Source organism: Hyperolius riggenbachi, chromosome 5 (genome assembly GCF_040937935.1).
Source record: "Hyperolius riggenbachi isolate aHypRig1 chromosome 5, aHypRig1.pri, whole genome shotgun sequence".
Taxonomy (NCBI): Eukaryota; Metazoa; Chordata; class Amphibia; order Anura; family Hyperoliidae; genus Hyperolius; species Hyperolius riggenbachi.
Window position 1 is genome coordinate 202,957,433 of NC_090650.1, and position 15,120 is coordinate 202,972,552.

The 15,120-nt window shown below is 44.4% G+C and overlaps 1 protein-coding gene across 1 annotated transcript in view; it reads left to right on the top strand.

Moving 5' to 3' along the window:
• The window catches only part of LOC137517556 (uncharacterized), a 59,900-nt gene that overhangs the window by 43,289 nt on the left and 1,491 nt on the right, over positions 1-15,120 (top strand). Inside the window, exons 4-5 of the mRNA XM_068234556.1 lie at positions 1,126-1,248; positions 5,918-6,028. Of these exons, the coding sequence (XP_068090657.1) occupies positions 1,126-1,248; positions 5,918-6,028 (234 nt within the window). The remainder of the gene's footprint in view (positions 1-1,125; positions 1,249-5,917; positions 6,029-15,120) is intronic.

Here is a 15,120-nt window from a genome sequence, read left to right on the forward strand (position 1 = left end):
AAGTTAACTTTCAGCCTGCTTGGTTACAAGCTTGTTTTATAAAGTTAAGAGAATACTTGCAGACATTTCCACTATGGGGTGTTTATGGTGGCATAGGTTGGTTTCTAACTTGGACAAACTTAACTGTCAAATATGGTCAAAGTCAAAAAATGTGTGAAACCTGCCTCGACCAATAGATAAAGGCCTCTTTCATCGTGTAACTGCAGCATTGGTTTTGATCACATTTTGCCAAAGATGAGCCTTAATGCAGCAGAGAGATGCTGTTTGATATCTTCAATGATCATAAGAAGAATGCTCGCAAAAGAGGGAGTTTCCCTCAGGAAAATGGGTATATCTCAATGGATCCCACAGGGATGCTTCTTATCCCTGCTTCCCACAAAGATTATGCCTTAAGCTATGTACACCTTTCCAGTTAGTGTTGCCCACAGGAATCCGGGCTTGATTCCCTTGGGTGACTGTTCAGGGGAAGTTCTGTATAGGTCATGTAAGTAGCCTAGAGGGGAGTGGCATGTATTACTATGCTGGGGGGGGGGCGCAATGTGCAGTGCATAACGAGGCTCTTTTTGTGGGTTGAGTGGGTGAATGCTTGGCTGAAACCAAATATCTGGCATTCAGGAGGGGTTGGGTGGTGTCCACTCCTTTACATTTCCCAACCAGCATGTGTACATGTATTTTTCCACAGGGATGACATTACTGTAGGACGATTGCAAATGGAATAATGCAATGAGTACACCTTTATGTTGGACTTTAACTCTACTTAAATACTGTCCACCCACTTGAGCAGTTTAGACAACCAAGTGATATAGCATAGTCATGCTGATTTCCACCCATGTAGTTGAAATTCTCCTACACCCTGCTGATTGGACACCATTCATGGTGTTAAACTGGCAATGCAGTAGAACCTGATTGGTGCTGGTGGTACTCAGTCTGATACATGCTATCTACAGATTTGCATAAACTGTAGAAGAGAAAATGTATCCATGCAGCTCAAATAACATGGCTCCATCCAAAGGCATTTCATAACTTATGGTGAGCCCAGCAAGAGGAATTGTGTTTTTCAGATTTTGCTATAATTTGACAGGTCAATATAAGATATGTATAACATTTTGTATCTGCATCAATTAGGAAAGCCCCAAAAGAAAACCTTTGGGCCAGCTGTTGAAGAGTACTGGGTTGGAAGAGGTGCCAAGCCCAAATTCACCGAACCTGCATATTATCTGCAAGATCCATCCAAAAACAAAGAGCAAGGTATTAGTTATGTGGTAGTGCTTTTATAGTGTTGGCCTTTTTTTTTTTTTTTTTTTTTTTTTTTTTTTTTTTTTTATATGGTAAATGCACCAATCGATACAAAATGAAAATTGGCCACTTAACTCAAGTGGGAGTTGAGCAGGACAGTCAGGCATGAGGGGTCCCTCCTTCTGAGTTGGCTCTGAGTAGATATTGCGTTTTGACACTCCTGGGTCTTTGCCAGTTAAGTCCAAACCTAACAGATGTGCAGTAGTAGCAATCTGCTTATTGGTAGCTGGCACCAAAACTCCTACCTCCGTGTGAACCTCTAGTGTTTTTGGAGTCACAATGAGCTTTGTGGCATCGAAGGAAAAATGGGATGCTTCCTCTCTTCCACCAGCCAGTTTATCTTGGCCCAACACACCTCTTGTGTCCTGTGAAATAGCTCCCTACAATGGCAAACAATTCCATCTTTTCATGGGGTTTTTGTGTAGCCATATTAACTTTTGTCTGTCCATATATCCTCTCCTGACCCTCAGGCCCCTTTTACACTAGGATGTTTTACATTGTGTTGCATTGCCTTTTTTTTTTTTTTTTTTTTTTTTTTACCGCTGGGTAATGCTAAAGCAATGAGTCAATGGGAATGGAACTTTTCAGATTGGATGCGCTGGGAGCATCCAATCTGACATGAAAGCATCTGCATGTTACCGTTCAATATCCACAGCGACCAGAAGCTATGTAAGTCAGTGGTGACTCACATATTAAAATTGTTTGCAATGTGTAGAAGCTCCCTTGCTCTCTGTGCTCGTTTGCATTGTGGCCCGCGGCTATGGACTTGGGCAACATTGGAGATGGAAAGAAAGAGGAAGCTTCTACACTGGAGATGTGCTGATGGCTACTGCAGTGTGAAAGTGAGCTGGGTTACCTATACTGAAGGGGTGGGGGGCGGGATTAAGGGAGTTATCTGGCTACCTATACTAGAGAGAAGTGGGAGGGGTCATCTCATTACCTATACTGAAGGGGGGGGGGGGGAGACTGGTGACAGTGGCCTTGGGCGGTAAACTGTACAAATCTGGCCCGGTTTCAGCCACAGGAAGTGAGCCAGAGAGCCTTAAACTTTGGCTTGCTGCCAGCAGTGAGATTACACCAATTCCCATGGGAATATTTTAAGCGGTGCAATGTGATCATCGGATCACACCACAACCAAAACACAGGTTGCTAGTGTGCAACTGGCCTCATGCACAGATGCTTGTCCATCTCCAGACTACTTTCACTGTCTGGTGTTCCTTCTTAGCTCTCCCAAACCAATGCCTATCTTGACCCAATCACACACTATTTCCTAGTGTTCCACTGCCCACCCCACCTTTAGTGGCCCCCATAGTTTATCCATCTATCCTACCACCCCACTGAGCTCCATCCACACCAGTCCTGCACATCCCCAGAACCTACTCCCTAATCTTTAATTTACTCCCATTACATTCACTTGACTTTCCCACCCATATTCTATGCCGCCCCACCTATCCTATACTCAGCATACCCCAGCCCTTTACCCCATTGTTTGCCCATCCACTCCTTCTACAATTTTAAGTATCTGTCCTACCAATTCCCAATGTTGACCTGTGCTCAATGGACATATTTGCTAGTAAGATTGAAAAGTTGCTGGTAAGCAGCTACAGCCTGGGGGAAGGCAGAATGCTATCTGTAATGGGCAGAAAATCAGCAAGACTGTCTGTAGGGAAGGGAGTGATCTTGAAACAAAGGGGCCCAGGAGATGACTTAAGATCCACCTCCTGAGTGCCAGGAACTTCCAAATGCATTACATTTTGGTGCTGTTCATATTTGGCAGTCTGCTTCATGTTTCAATACAAGGGTATTTTTAACAGATGTCTTGGACTACGTTCAGTGGTGTGGTACAACGACCGCTTTGTAACACTGCTTCCCTGTGCTGCAATGTACCGCCTATTTTAACAGTCAGTGGGTGTGGTTCAATGCCGCACAGTGCGTTACTACAAAAACAGGTGTTGACAGCGAAGCACACTTTTCATTGACTGTATGCGACGCAACAAGTGGATGTGTGGCGCTGCTTCCCTGTTCTGTTCCTGCTGTTACAGAGCATTACATAAATTAGCCTATTGGTTTTCCTAAATGTTGGCACTTAAATTTCAGCTGATGGCAATTTTTGATTTGGGATACAACTTAAAGCCTATGGAAAGTGTCCCAAAGCTTGAAAGCTCAGGAGTGTATCTGACTCCATGAAAATCTGCAGTGCATAAAGTGACTATCAATTCTCTGAAGCTAAGGAATAACGTACATATTAATTCATTAATATGCTTCACTTGTATTAAAATGCCCTTTGGTCATTGGTGGGGTGGTTTCTCCTGTTCACTGGTTGTAAAATGTTGCTCAGTTTTTTTGAACACAGCACTCACACCCACCGCATACTCACATTGCACCACCTCGCAATCAATATGTAACCTCGCAGCTTATATTGCTGAAATACAAAAAAATGAACAGCCACATACGCTTATGAGATGCAGTGTGAATCTTGCCTCTTAAAGGATAAACCGGTATTATTGGAAAAAATATTTAAAGAGAAACTCCAACCAAGAATTGAACTTTATCACAATCAGTAGCTGATACCCCCTTTTTACATGAGAAATATATTGTTTTTCACAGACCATCAGGGGGCGCTGTATGACTGATTTTGTGCTGAAACCCCTCCCACAAGAAGCTCTGGGACTGCTGTACTTTTGGCAGTTTGTTACAATGTAACAAGGTTCACAGACAGACAGCTGTAAACAGCTAATTCCTAACAGCCAAAACAGCTAGCAGCAGCTACATAACCTGCCCACAGTAAAAATGTCACCATGTAATGTCAGAATGTAAATCGGGGAGAGGAAAGATTTTACAATGGGCAAACACTGACTAAATCATTTATACATAATTATTGTAAAAATAAAGCACTTTTTATTACATTTTCACTGGAGTTCCTCTTTAAACACGTAAAAGGAAAATGCATTTCACGGGTGCTTTCCCTATTCTTCAGTTCAATACAGTGCCTTTATCAGGATTGCTTCTTATGCTAGCTAGCACATGTGAATTTAAACTTGCGAGATGAAAGGAAACTTGAAGTGAGAGGGATATGGAGGATACCATATTTCCTTTTAAGCAATACCGGTTGCCTGGCTGTCCTGCTGATCCTCTGCCTCTAATACGTTCAGCCATAGACCCTGAGCAAGCATGCTGCAGATCAGGTGTTTCTGACATTGTCAGAACTGACAAGATCAGCTGCATGCTTGTTTCTGGTGGTGTTCAGATGCTACTGCAGCTAAATAAACCAGCAGGGCTGCCAAGCAACTGTCCTTATTCAAAAAGAATCTAATATGGCAGCCTCCATATACCTCTCAACTCCCTTTAAGTAGCGGATCAAAAATTGCCTTGCCTATCCACAGGGCCGGCGCTACCATTAAGGCAAAGGAGGCAGCTGCCCCAGGGCCCCAGAGCTTGTAGGGGCCCCCAGTGGCTACAAGAGGAAAAATTTTTTTGCAAATCGGCCTTATAGTTTTTGAGAAAATCGATTTTAAAGTTTCAAAGGAAGAAAACAAAACACATTTAAAAACCTGTCGACTTTAATGGTTAATAGCAAATCCACCTTAAATGCTAGAAACCCTAAATTTGCAGGATATGTTAAGGAGATTGTTAGGAATAAGAGGAAATTTTTTTTTCAAAAAGACTTTATAGTTTTTGAGAAAATCGATTTTAAAGTTTAGAAGGAAAAAAGTATACTTTTAAATGCGGTAAATGTCACTTTAAGTAGCAAACCTAACGGTAGTGTCATTTTACAGGCATCAAACAAAAGCGCAATAAATTTTCTGACGGGGTTTCCAGGGGGTCTATACGCAGCCGCAGCGCTTTGGCCAGGGATCGCTATACAGCCGCAATATGGCTGTATGAAGATCCCTGGCATTTTTTCCTATTTTCCAAATTTTTTATGTTTAGCGTGTGGGAATTTAAAAAAAAAAAATTATGTGGGGTCCCCCCTCCTGACACTTTTAAACCCCTTGTCCCCCATGCAGGCTGGGATAGCCAGAATGTGGAGCTCTGACCGATTGGGACTTCACACCCTGACTATACCAGCTGCAAAAAAGGTCCTCTAATGCCGATTTTTTGTTCCGGGGTATATGTTGGGGGGGGGGGGGGGGCCCCCAGGTTTATTTTGCCCTGGGGCATCATTGTTGCTTAAACCGGCCCTGCCTATCCATATGAAAATGTTTAGTAAAAGACTCCAGTGAGGAAATGTTGCCGCCTTAATATTTGAAACCATTCATTCAGTTTTAAGTGAGAACCTGTGGCTACCCACAATGCATCACTCCTGGATATGCAAATCCACTTGTGCCACAGCAAAACTACATTTGGCTTTGCTTTTTGATGGAGCTTTTTAGCACTTTATACCTGCAATTAATATTTCTCATGCTTTTCATTTAAACCCATAGTCAGTGTTGCCTAACCTAGGTTTGACTTTAAATGTGGTGTGAAAGGGGGGAGGGTTTGGGGTTGAAGCAGTTAAAATTATGTTAATTTTCAAATTCCTGCAGAAACTGTTTTGAAGGGTGGTCTTTGATGCTTTCCATATATATCTAGATCTCATGGTTGAGTTTTTTTAAACTTTTTGTTTTTTCCTTCCTTTTAGAAAAGCATCCAAAAAAGAAAGGAGCGCGCAACTCGTCTAAAAGAAAACAAGGCAGAACTGATAAAGAAGAAATAGAAGTATGGGAGATTCCGAAATCCCTTTTGTATAGAGGTAGGAGAATCTTAATGAGCTACAGTAAATGGTTTCCATCTTTATCTAATCCAGTGGTCCTCAAACTAAGGCCCGCGGGCCCAATGAGGCCTGCCGAGGCATTTTACATGCCCCCCAACACAATGTGTAACTTATTGATGCTGCTCACTACACTTTTAAATAATGCTAGCAGTAATTTGCTGGCTTCCAATTCTGCATCAGGTGACACTGCTGTCCAACTGGATAGCAGGTTGTGCACCAGACAATGAAGCATACCCAGGTGACAGACATTCCTTCGTGCGCTGCATGACAATGTCTGCTGCTTGGAGCTCTTCTCCGGGCATGATTAGAGGGATAAATGCCTAGCTTAAATGTAGTGTTTTTCAACATCATTTTATGTATGTTTCGCCCCCCCCCCCCCCCCCACACACACACACACACACACACACACACACACACACACACACACACACACACACACACACACACACACACACACACACACACACAGTCTTAAGTATGTTCTGGCTCTTGACTGAAACTCTTGACTTTTTTTTTACCAAAAGTGATCTTTCAATGCAATTTCAATGATCGAATTGTGTAGAAAATTCAGTTTATGAAGGCAATCAATAAGGGCCGATTCTTTGGTTGATTGCTTAATGGGATATAATCAATCTAAAAGTTGGGTTTTATAATAACATTTTGAAGAATCGCTCAGTAAATGTAGACTATCAATTATCTTCCCTCTTTTTTTTGGGGGGGGGGGGGGGGCCTGCCACCCTCCCATTGCCAATCAGCGTTGTGTGGTCAGGAGGGGTTTGAAAACGAAAATGACCTAAAGAACTCTCTCTCATGCCAGGACACAACCGTTATCATTCAATCCGACCGATCCAACCCGGTGGATTTTTTTCGAAAGATAATCGTTCAATCTTTGCAGTGTACGCATGTTCTTATTGTCATAACGTCACTTCCGTTTGCGCACGCATTTTTTTTATCGTTCGTCGTTCAGTGCTTTATACTTATATCGTTCACGTGTGTACACAATCGTTCGTTACGAACGATCTTTTCGGTCTAATTTGAATATCGTTTAAACGTCAAAAATCATTCGTAACGAACGATCTTTATCGGACGTGTATACGAACCTTTAGGGACAAAAAAGGAGAGTCCGATCGCTGGGCTCCCAAGCTGGGCTGTGCAGGAGGCTGAAAAGTACTACAAATAACGGCCTGGTCTTAGGGGGGGGGAACCCGAGGTGGGATTTAATGTTAGTGGGGCACAGAGGCTGGGTGTGCACACTATCACCAGCCTCTGTTGCCCTATGGTGTGCCCCAGGACCCACCTGCACTCTGCTATCCCCAGCGCCGTGCTAGCGACACAAAGCGTGTCGCCAGCAGGCTGTTTACCTGTGACTGTCAGCGCCATGTTAGTGGGGCACAGAGGCTGGGTGTGCACACTATCACCAGCCTCTGTTGCCCTATGGTGTGCCCCAGGACCCACCTGCACTCTGCTATCCCCAGCGCCGTGCTAGCGACACAAAGCGTGTCGCCAGCAGGCTGTTTACCTGTGACTGTCAGCGCCGCTCCCCTGCCTCCTCTGTATCGGCGCTACCCGCCCACGTCCCTTTCCTCCAATCAGCGGAAGAGATGTGGGCGGGTAGCGCCGATACAGAGGAGGCGGGGGAGCGGCGCTGACAGTCACAGGTAAACACCCTGCTGGTGACACGCTGTGTCGCTAGCACGGCGCTGGGGATAGCAGGGGGGTCCTGGGGGCACACCATAGGGCAACAGAGGCTGGTGGTGGTGTGCACAACCAGCCTCTGTGCCCCACTAACATCATTAAATCCCACCTCAGGTTCTCTTTAACAACTCTCTGCAGGGCTTCTCTAGTAGCCTTGGTACAGCTATTGTAAAAGGCCATCATATAATTGGTCAAAACACTTTCCATAGTGCATCTGTAGAAATTAACTAACTAGCAGCTTCTGTGGGAGGTTAGCGCTAGTTTTCTCAATGTAGAGGCTTTGTGCTTTGCCAGTTAGAGCTAAAGCATTGTCAGCCCAGGACAGGTTCTCTGCGATGGTGACTCCCAAAAAATGTAAAGCTGGAATCCCTCTCCCTCTCCCTCTCCCTCCCTCTCCCTCCCCTGCATTGATCATTAGTGGTAGGTGAGTGGTCTTTTTGGTGGTCCTAAAGTCCAGAATATTTTCTTTGGTAGCCTTTGTATTAACGGGTTGTGAATGCCACGCCATGCAGTCAGGTTCCTAACTTCTCTATATGCAGCTTCCTCATTGTCTGATATAAGCCCAATGACAGTCGTATTATCTGCAAACTTAACAATTGTTTGAGGTATGGGTAGGCTGGCAGTCATGGGTGAAAAGTGCATAGAGAAGAGGGCTTAATGCACAGCCCTGTGGCACGCCAGTGCTCAGGGTGGAGGATGTCTATTTTTCTAGTCTGACAGTTTGAGGGTGATTTAGTAAGGAAGTCTAATAACCAGGTACAAATGGAGGGAGCGAGACCTAGTGCATGGAGTTTGTTGGTCAGCTGGCTAGGTACAATGGTGTTAAATGCTGAGCTGTAGTCAACAAAGAGCATCCGAACATAGGAGTTGGGCTTTTCTAGGTGTGAGGGCAGCATGGAGAACTACATAGATGGCATCCTCAGTCGATCTATTTGTTCGGTAAGCAAACTGGTGTTCTAGATTTGCTGGGATGGAGGCCTTGGGGGGTGTGGCTACCAGTCGTTCAAAACACTTGGCGATGACAGGTGTGATCCATCCCATTCATACATTAGCCAAGTGTTTTACTGAATGTTAGACTATACATGTAAGCCTTTCAGGTGGGCAGGGGACAGGCAGTGGATTCACAGCCTGTTGGCTGCTCTCTAGCACTAGGAGGGTGCTCGTTAGCACTCAGTATCTGCGCTGGAAAAGCACTTCCCCCATAGTCAGATTTGAGCACAGCTGTGCCTAGACTCAACATGTCATGATCCTCTGCTGCTGGGTAACATCACTGTCATCGATTGACTCGTGTGGTGTTACAACCGCTGTAATTCAGCTGCATTTAAATGTTAAAATTTAAAAGCCAAAGATGCTACACTGTATCTCTAACCAATGAAGCGGGTTGAGCCTGCGCGATGCATTAGGCTGTCTGGTGTCTCTCTCCTCGGCCTTCTGGATTTCTCCATGAACCTCTTTGCGGAAACTTTCTTACCCATACCTTTGTGCACATTGTCTTCAACCTATTTTTCTTGCCATTGCGGTTTTCTCTGTCTTCCATGCATTGATTCTCCATTGCCTCTTAGAGGATCATAATTATGTGTGTTTTGATGCAATTTTGCGCTTTTATTCCAAAACCAAACCCTTTGCACTTTATTGAAACTGTTTCCTATTGTTCACTATCGCACAAATTTTGTAATATTATTATACCAGTGGTTGCTATTTATACTTTTCGTAAGGCTGCTATTATAATCCTTTGCGAGCGTCCCAGCTTGGCCGGTTGACATTATATAATTATCCATTCTCATTCATGTAACTTGAGACATTGTCACCCCCTTGGTGACTTTTTAATTATTGCTTTTTGTGGTCATGTACAATAAAGAGTTCATGACCTTTAAAAATAGATTAGTCTGGTGCTTTTTCAAAAGGGAATTTTTTTTTCTTGCATACTTAATTGATTGTCTTGCCCTTAGCACGTTCTAATCTGGGAATTAATAGACATATTGTATATCTTTGACATTGGTGCAGGTCCAAATTGTTTATCTCTAACAAATGAACCCAGCATTTCTCTGGTAAGGGTCAGCTTGGTGCAGTGAAATGCTTAAAGTGAACCTCCAGACTATATCGACTCAGCAGCACTGAAAAGGCCTGGTGTTTCTTTAAGTTTCACAGCATCAGAACTTTGTTTCTCTTATACAAGCCTCATTTTTAGCTGCACAGAAGAAAACTTCCCAGGCAGTTTTTCCCTTATGCTGTGCAAAGCATGATGGGATTTCTGATCTCGTTCTGCTGTTTTTGGTGCAGGGTTTTTTTTTGTTTGTTTGTTTTTTACCTTTTTGTATTTGACATTTGAAGCCTAGTGTGTGCAGCTGGGAGGGGTTATCAGGACACAGGACAGTTGGAACTGTCTCATGCTCCCTGTCACCTCCTTTCAACCAAAAAGATGGCTGCCCATAACAAAGATGGCAGCCTCCATGAATCAAACATTTGCCTGTTCTTTTGAAACAGGGTGGGTAAAATATTATATTTCCTATCTATTCTAATTAACATAACGTAACTTAACAGGATGTTTGTTTAGGCTGAAGTTCCCCTTTAACCACTTGAGGACCGTGGGCTTTACCCCCCCCCTTAAGGACCAGACCCTTTTTTTTCCCATTCAGACCACTGCTGCTTTCACGGTTTATTGCTCGCTCATACAACCTACCGCCTAAAAGAATTTTGGCTCCTTTTCTTGTCACTAATAAAGCTTTCTTTTGGTGCTATTTGATTGCTGCTGCGATTTTTACTTATTATATTCATCAAAAAAGACATGAATTTTGTCAAGACTTTTTTTTTTTTTTTTTAACTTTCTGTGCTAACATTTTTCAAATAAAGTAAAATTTCTGTATACATGCAGCACAAAAAAATGAGGACAAACATGTTTTTAATAAAAAAAAAACCATTCAGCCTATATTGATTGGTTTGGGTAAGTTATAGCGTTTACAAACTATGGTGCACATTTTTTTTATTTTATTTTTTTTCTTCTCCCCCCAGTTTTGAAGCATTTATGACTTTTCTGACCACCTGTCATGTTTCATGAGGGGCTAGAATTCCAGGATAGTATAAATACCCCCCAAATGACCCCATTTTGGAAAGAAGACATCCCAAAGTATTCACTGAGAGGCATGGTGAGTTCATAGAAGATTTTATTGACACTTTGTGATAAAGAGGAAAAAAAAGTTTCCATTTCTGCTAACTTGCGACAAAAAAAAAATGAAATCTGCCACGGACTCACTATGCTCCTCTCTGAATACCTTGAAGTGTCTACTTTCCAAAATGGGGCAATTTGTGGGGTGTTTACTGTCCTGGCATTTTGGGGGTGCCTAATTGTAAGCACCCCTGTAAAGCCTAAAGGTGCTCATTGGACTTTTGGCCCCTTAGTGCAGTTAGGCTGCAAAAAAGTTCCACACGTGGTATTGCCGTACTCAGTAGTATATGTTTTGGGGTGTATTTTTACACATACCCATGCTGGGTGGGAGAAATATCTCTGTAAATGACAATTGTTTGTAAATGGACAAGTGTGTGTGTGTGTGTGTAAAAATAAAAAAATTAAAAATCAAACAATTGTCATTTACAGAGATTTCTCCCACTCAGCATGGGTATGTGTAAAAATACGCCCCAAAACACATTATACTATTTTGCAGCCTAGGTGCGCTAAGGGGCCCAACGTCCTATTCACAGGTCATTTTGAGGAATTGGTTTTCTAGACTACTCCTCACGGTTTAGGGCCCCTAAAATGCCAGGGCAGTATAGGAACCCCACTAATGACCCCATTTTAGAAAGACACCCCAAGGTATTCCGTTAGGTGTATGGCGAGTTCATAGAATTTTTGTCACAAGTTAGTGAAAAATGACACTTTGTGAAAAAAAAAAAAATCAATTTCCGCTAACTTTTGACAAAAAATAAAATCTTCGAACTCGTCATACACCTAACAGAATACTTTGGGGTGTCTTTTTTTTTTTTCTAAAATGGAGTCACTTGTGGGGTTCCTATACCGCCCTGGCATTTTACAGGCCCAAAACTGTGAGTAGTCTGGAAACCAAATGTCTCAAATGACTGTTCAGGGGTATAAGCATCTGCAAATTTTGATGACAGGTGGTCTATGAGGGGGCGAATTTTGTGGAACTGGTCATAAGCAGGATAGCCTTTTAGATGACAGGTTGTATTGGGCCTGATCTGATGGATAGGAGTGCTAGGGGGGTGACAGGAGGTGATTGATGGGTCTCTCAGGGGGTGGTTAGAGGGGAAAATAGATGCAATCAATGCACTGGGGAGGTGATCGGAAGGGGGTCTGAGGGGGATCTGAGGGTTTGGCCGAGTGATCAGGGGCAAATTAGGGCCTGATCTGATTGGTAGGTGTGCTAGGTGTGCTAGGGGGTGACAGGAGGTGATTGATGGGTGTCTCAAGGTGTGATTAGAGGGGGGAATAGATGCAAGCAATGCACTGCCGAGGTAATAAGGCTGGGGTCTGAGGGCGTTCTGAGGGTATGGGCGGGTGATTGAGTGCCCTAGGGGCAGATAGGGGTCTAATCTGCTGGGTAGCAGTGACAGGAGGTGATTGATGGGTAATTAGTGGATGTTTAGGGTAGAGAACAGATGTAAACACTGCACTTGGGAGGTGATCTGACGTCGGATCTGCAGGCGATCTATTGGTGTGGGTGGGTGATCAGATTGCCCGCAAGGGGCAGGTTAGGGGCTGATTGATGGGTGGCAGTGACAGGGGGTGATGGGTGATTGACAGGTGATCAGGGGGATAGATGCATACAGTACACGGGGGGGGGGGGGGGGTCTGGGGAGAATCTGAGGGGGGGGGGGGGGTGATCAGGAGGGAGCAGGGGGCAGTTTAGGGCACAAAAAAAACAATAGCATTTACAGATAGTGACAGGGAGTGATAGGTGATAAGGGGGGTGATTGGGTGCAAACAGTGGTCTGGGAGGTGGGCAGGGGGGGTCTGAGGGGTGCTGTGGGCGATCAGGGGGCAGGGGGGGGGAAATCGGTGTGCTTGGGTGCAGACTAGGGTGGCTGCAGCCTGCCCTGGTGGTTCCTCGGACACTGGGACCACCAGGGCAGGAGGCAGCCTATATAATACACTATGGCTTCAATTCATCAAGCATTACCGCATTCGGTAATGCTGAAAACAGCTGAGTTAACAGGGCACTTAAGAAAATGTTAATTCATCAAAGCTGTTACCGAATGAGAAGCTGAAATCACAGAGCAATGAGATAAATTACCGACTTGTGCTCAACATATGTCAGCAAATGTCAGTAAATGTTAATTCATCAAGGTTACCACATTCGCTAGCACATTCGGTGTTTATCTCAAGCTCTCCCCTGTCGTTACAGGCTTCGAAAGCCTTCTGTGTGAATGTTTTCATGATTAACAGGAGCAGGCAGCCAATAGAAACAGCCCCTGTTCTCCTGCAAGTGCCGCTGATAGGTCACACAGGCTTCTCCACACAAGCTTTCAGACCCCCCAAGCAGTGAGCAGAGATAACGGGACAAAAGATATCCCCAGATGTCCTTCGGTGGTTTAACCCTTTGAGTCCCTGTTTGAATATACAAAGATGCATGTGGTGAAATCACCAAGCATGACATTTGTAAAGTCTCCAGGAAGTTTATCTACGTTGTGGCAAAGAAGTAAAATGTTAAGAAACACTGATGGACAGATTCAGAGCAGCAGAGGCAGTATAAGTAACAGTAAATATAACACACGTTTACATGTAAAGGGATGTCTGGATGCCTTCTATTGTTATCAGCTTGTAACAACACAGAGACATTCCAAGCTGCTCTGCACCACTCTGCCGTTATCTAACAGCCTACTTCGGTAACTTAACGAACCTCTACCACACATGGGAAAATATTGATGAATTAGCACAGTGAAGTGTAAAATACCGAATGCGGTATTTTAAGGACTGGGATTTTGTTATCGAACACCCTTTGATGAATTGAAGCCTATGTATAAATAACAAAGTGTAGTATACACTTTGTATGCGGCGATCCGGGTGCTAGTAACCCGCCGGTGCTTCCGAACGGCCGGCGGGTTACAGCGTGAAGGGGGCGGAGCCAGTCCCCGGCGGAGGATTGCGTCACGAATGACGCGATCGCTCCGCCCATGCCCGTACAAGGACCGCCGCCTCATACATGCGGCGGTCCTTGCAGGATCCACTTTCCGGCCGCCCATGTGCAGTGGGTGGTCGTTAAGTGGTTAAGCTTAATACCCCCACATCAGATCAGAATCCTTTATTTCGCCAAGTACAACAGGGGTTGTATCCGGAATTATTTTTGGCACATACAGGGTTGATGATGGTACAGCAAAAACGCAAGCAGTAATATGGTAATCTTTGCAAATCGAGGAATTTGTCTCAAAAGTTTGTTAGGCTGGTCTTTCTAAAGATGCTGTACACAAGCAAAATTTCCTGCAAAATGCATTCCTAGTCTATATATAGCTGGAGATCTCTCTCACCTTGTTTGATGGGCATTCATCTGCAGATAATATCCAGCTGGCTGGATCTGTTAACCACTTGAGGACCACAGTGTTAAACCCCCTAAAGACCAGGCTACTTTTTACTTAATTGGCCACTGCAGCTTTAAGGCCAAGCTGCAGGGCTGCACAACAAAGCACATGAGTGACAGAGCTCTGTTGGTGGGGTCTGATCGCTCCTGGTTAATTTTTTTTTTTTTTTTAATAAAAATGCCTTTATTTGTATTCCCTTGTCCCGCCGCCCCCCCCCTTGCCAATCAGGGTGATCAGCTGTCATAGGCTTCAGCCAATCACTGCCTAGCCTATGGAGGGGACAGTCATGTCACACGGCTGTCCCCAGTACATCGCTGCTGCCGATCGCAGCGCTGTACATGTAAATAGACAGCGATTACGCTGTCTAACAGTCTCCAGAGCGGCTGAGCCAGAAAGCAGGGTGGAGCTCCGCCTCCCAAGCAGGAGATGTGCGTGCAGCCTGTGCGCGATCTCCTGCATCAGCCAGCTCCAGGACCTGATGCCAATTGGCATTAGGTGGTCCTGGGGCTGCCGCCGTGGCCACGCCCATTGACGTGGAGCTGTCAGAGTAGTTAAACAATGTTTGTATTAGTTCTTCATATACTGATATTTTGCATGTGTAGAGCATCTTTAGAAAGATCAGCCTTTCAAACCTCCCTGACAAACCTATGTGACAAACCTATGACGGTTTGCAAAAGATTTTCTGATGGGTTTACTCCACTTAAAGGACCTCTTCTGTGAATTTCATGTTTTAGTCATCCCATAGTAGATACGGAGGCAGGAAATTTGGGCACATGAGGCAGGTGGACAAAAAGGGCGCCGTCATTCACTCCCATGATAAATATCGTTTAATGGGCGCCCAACAGGGA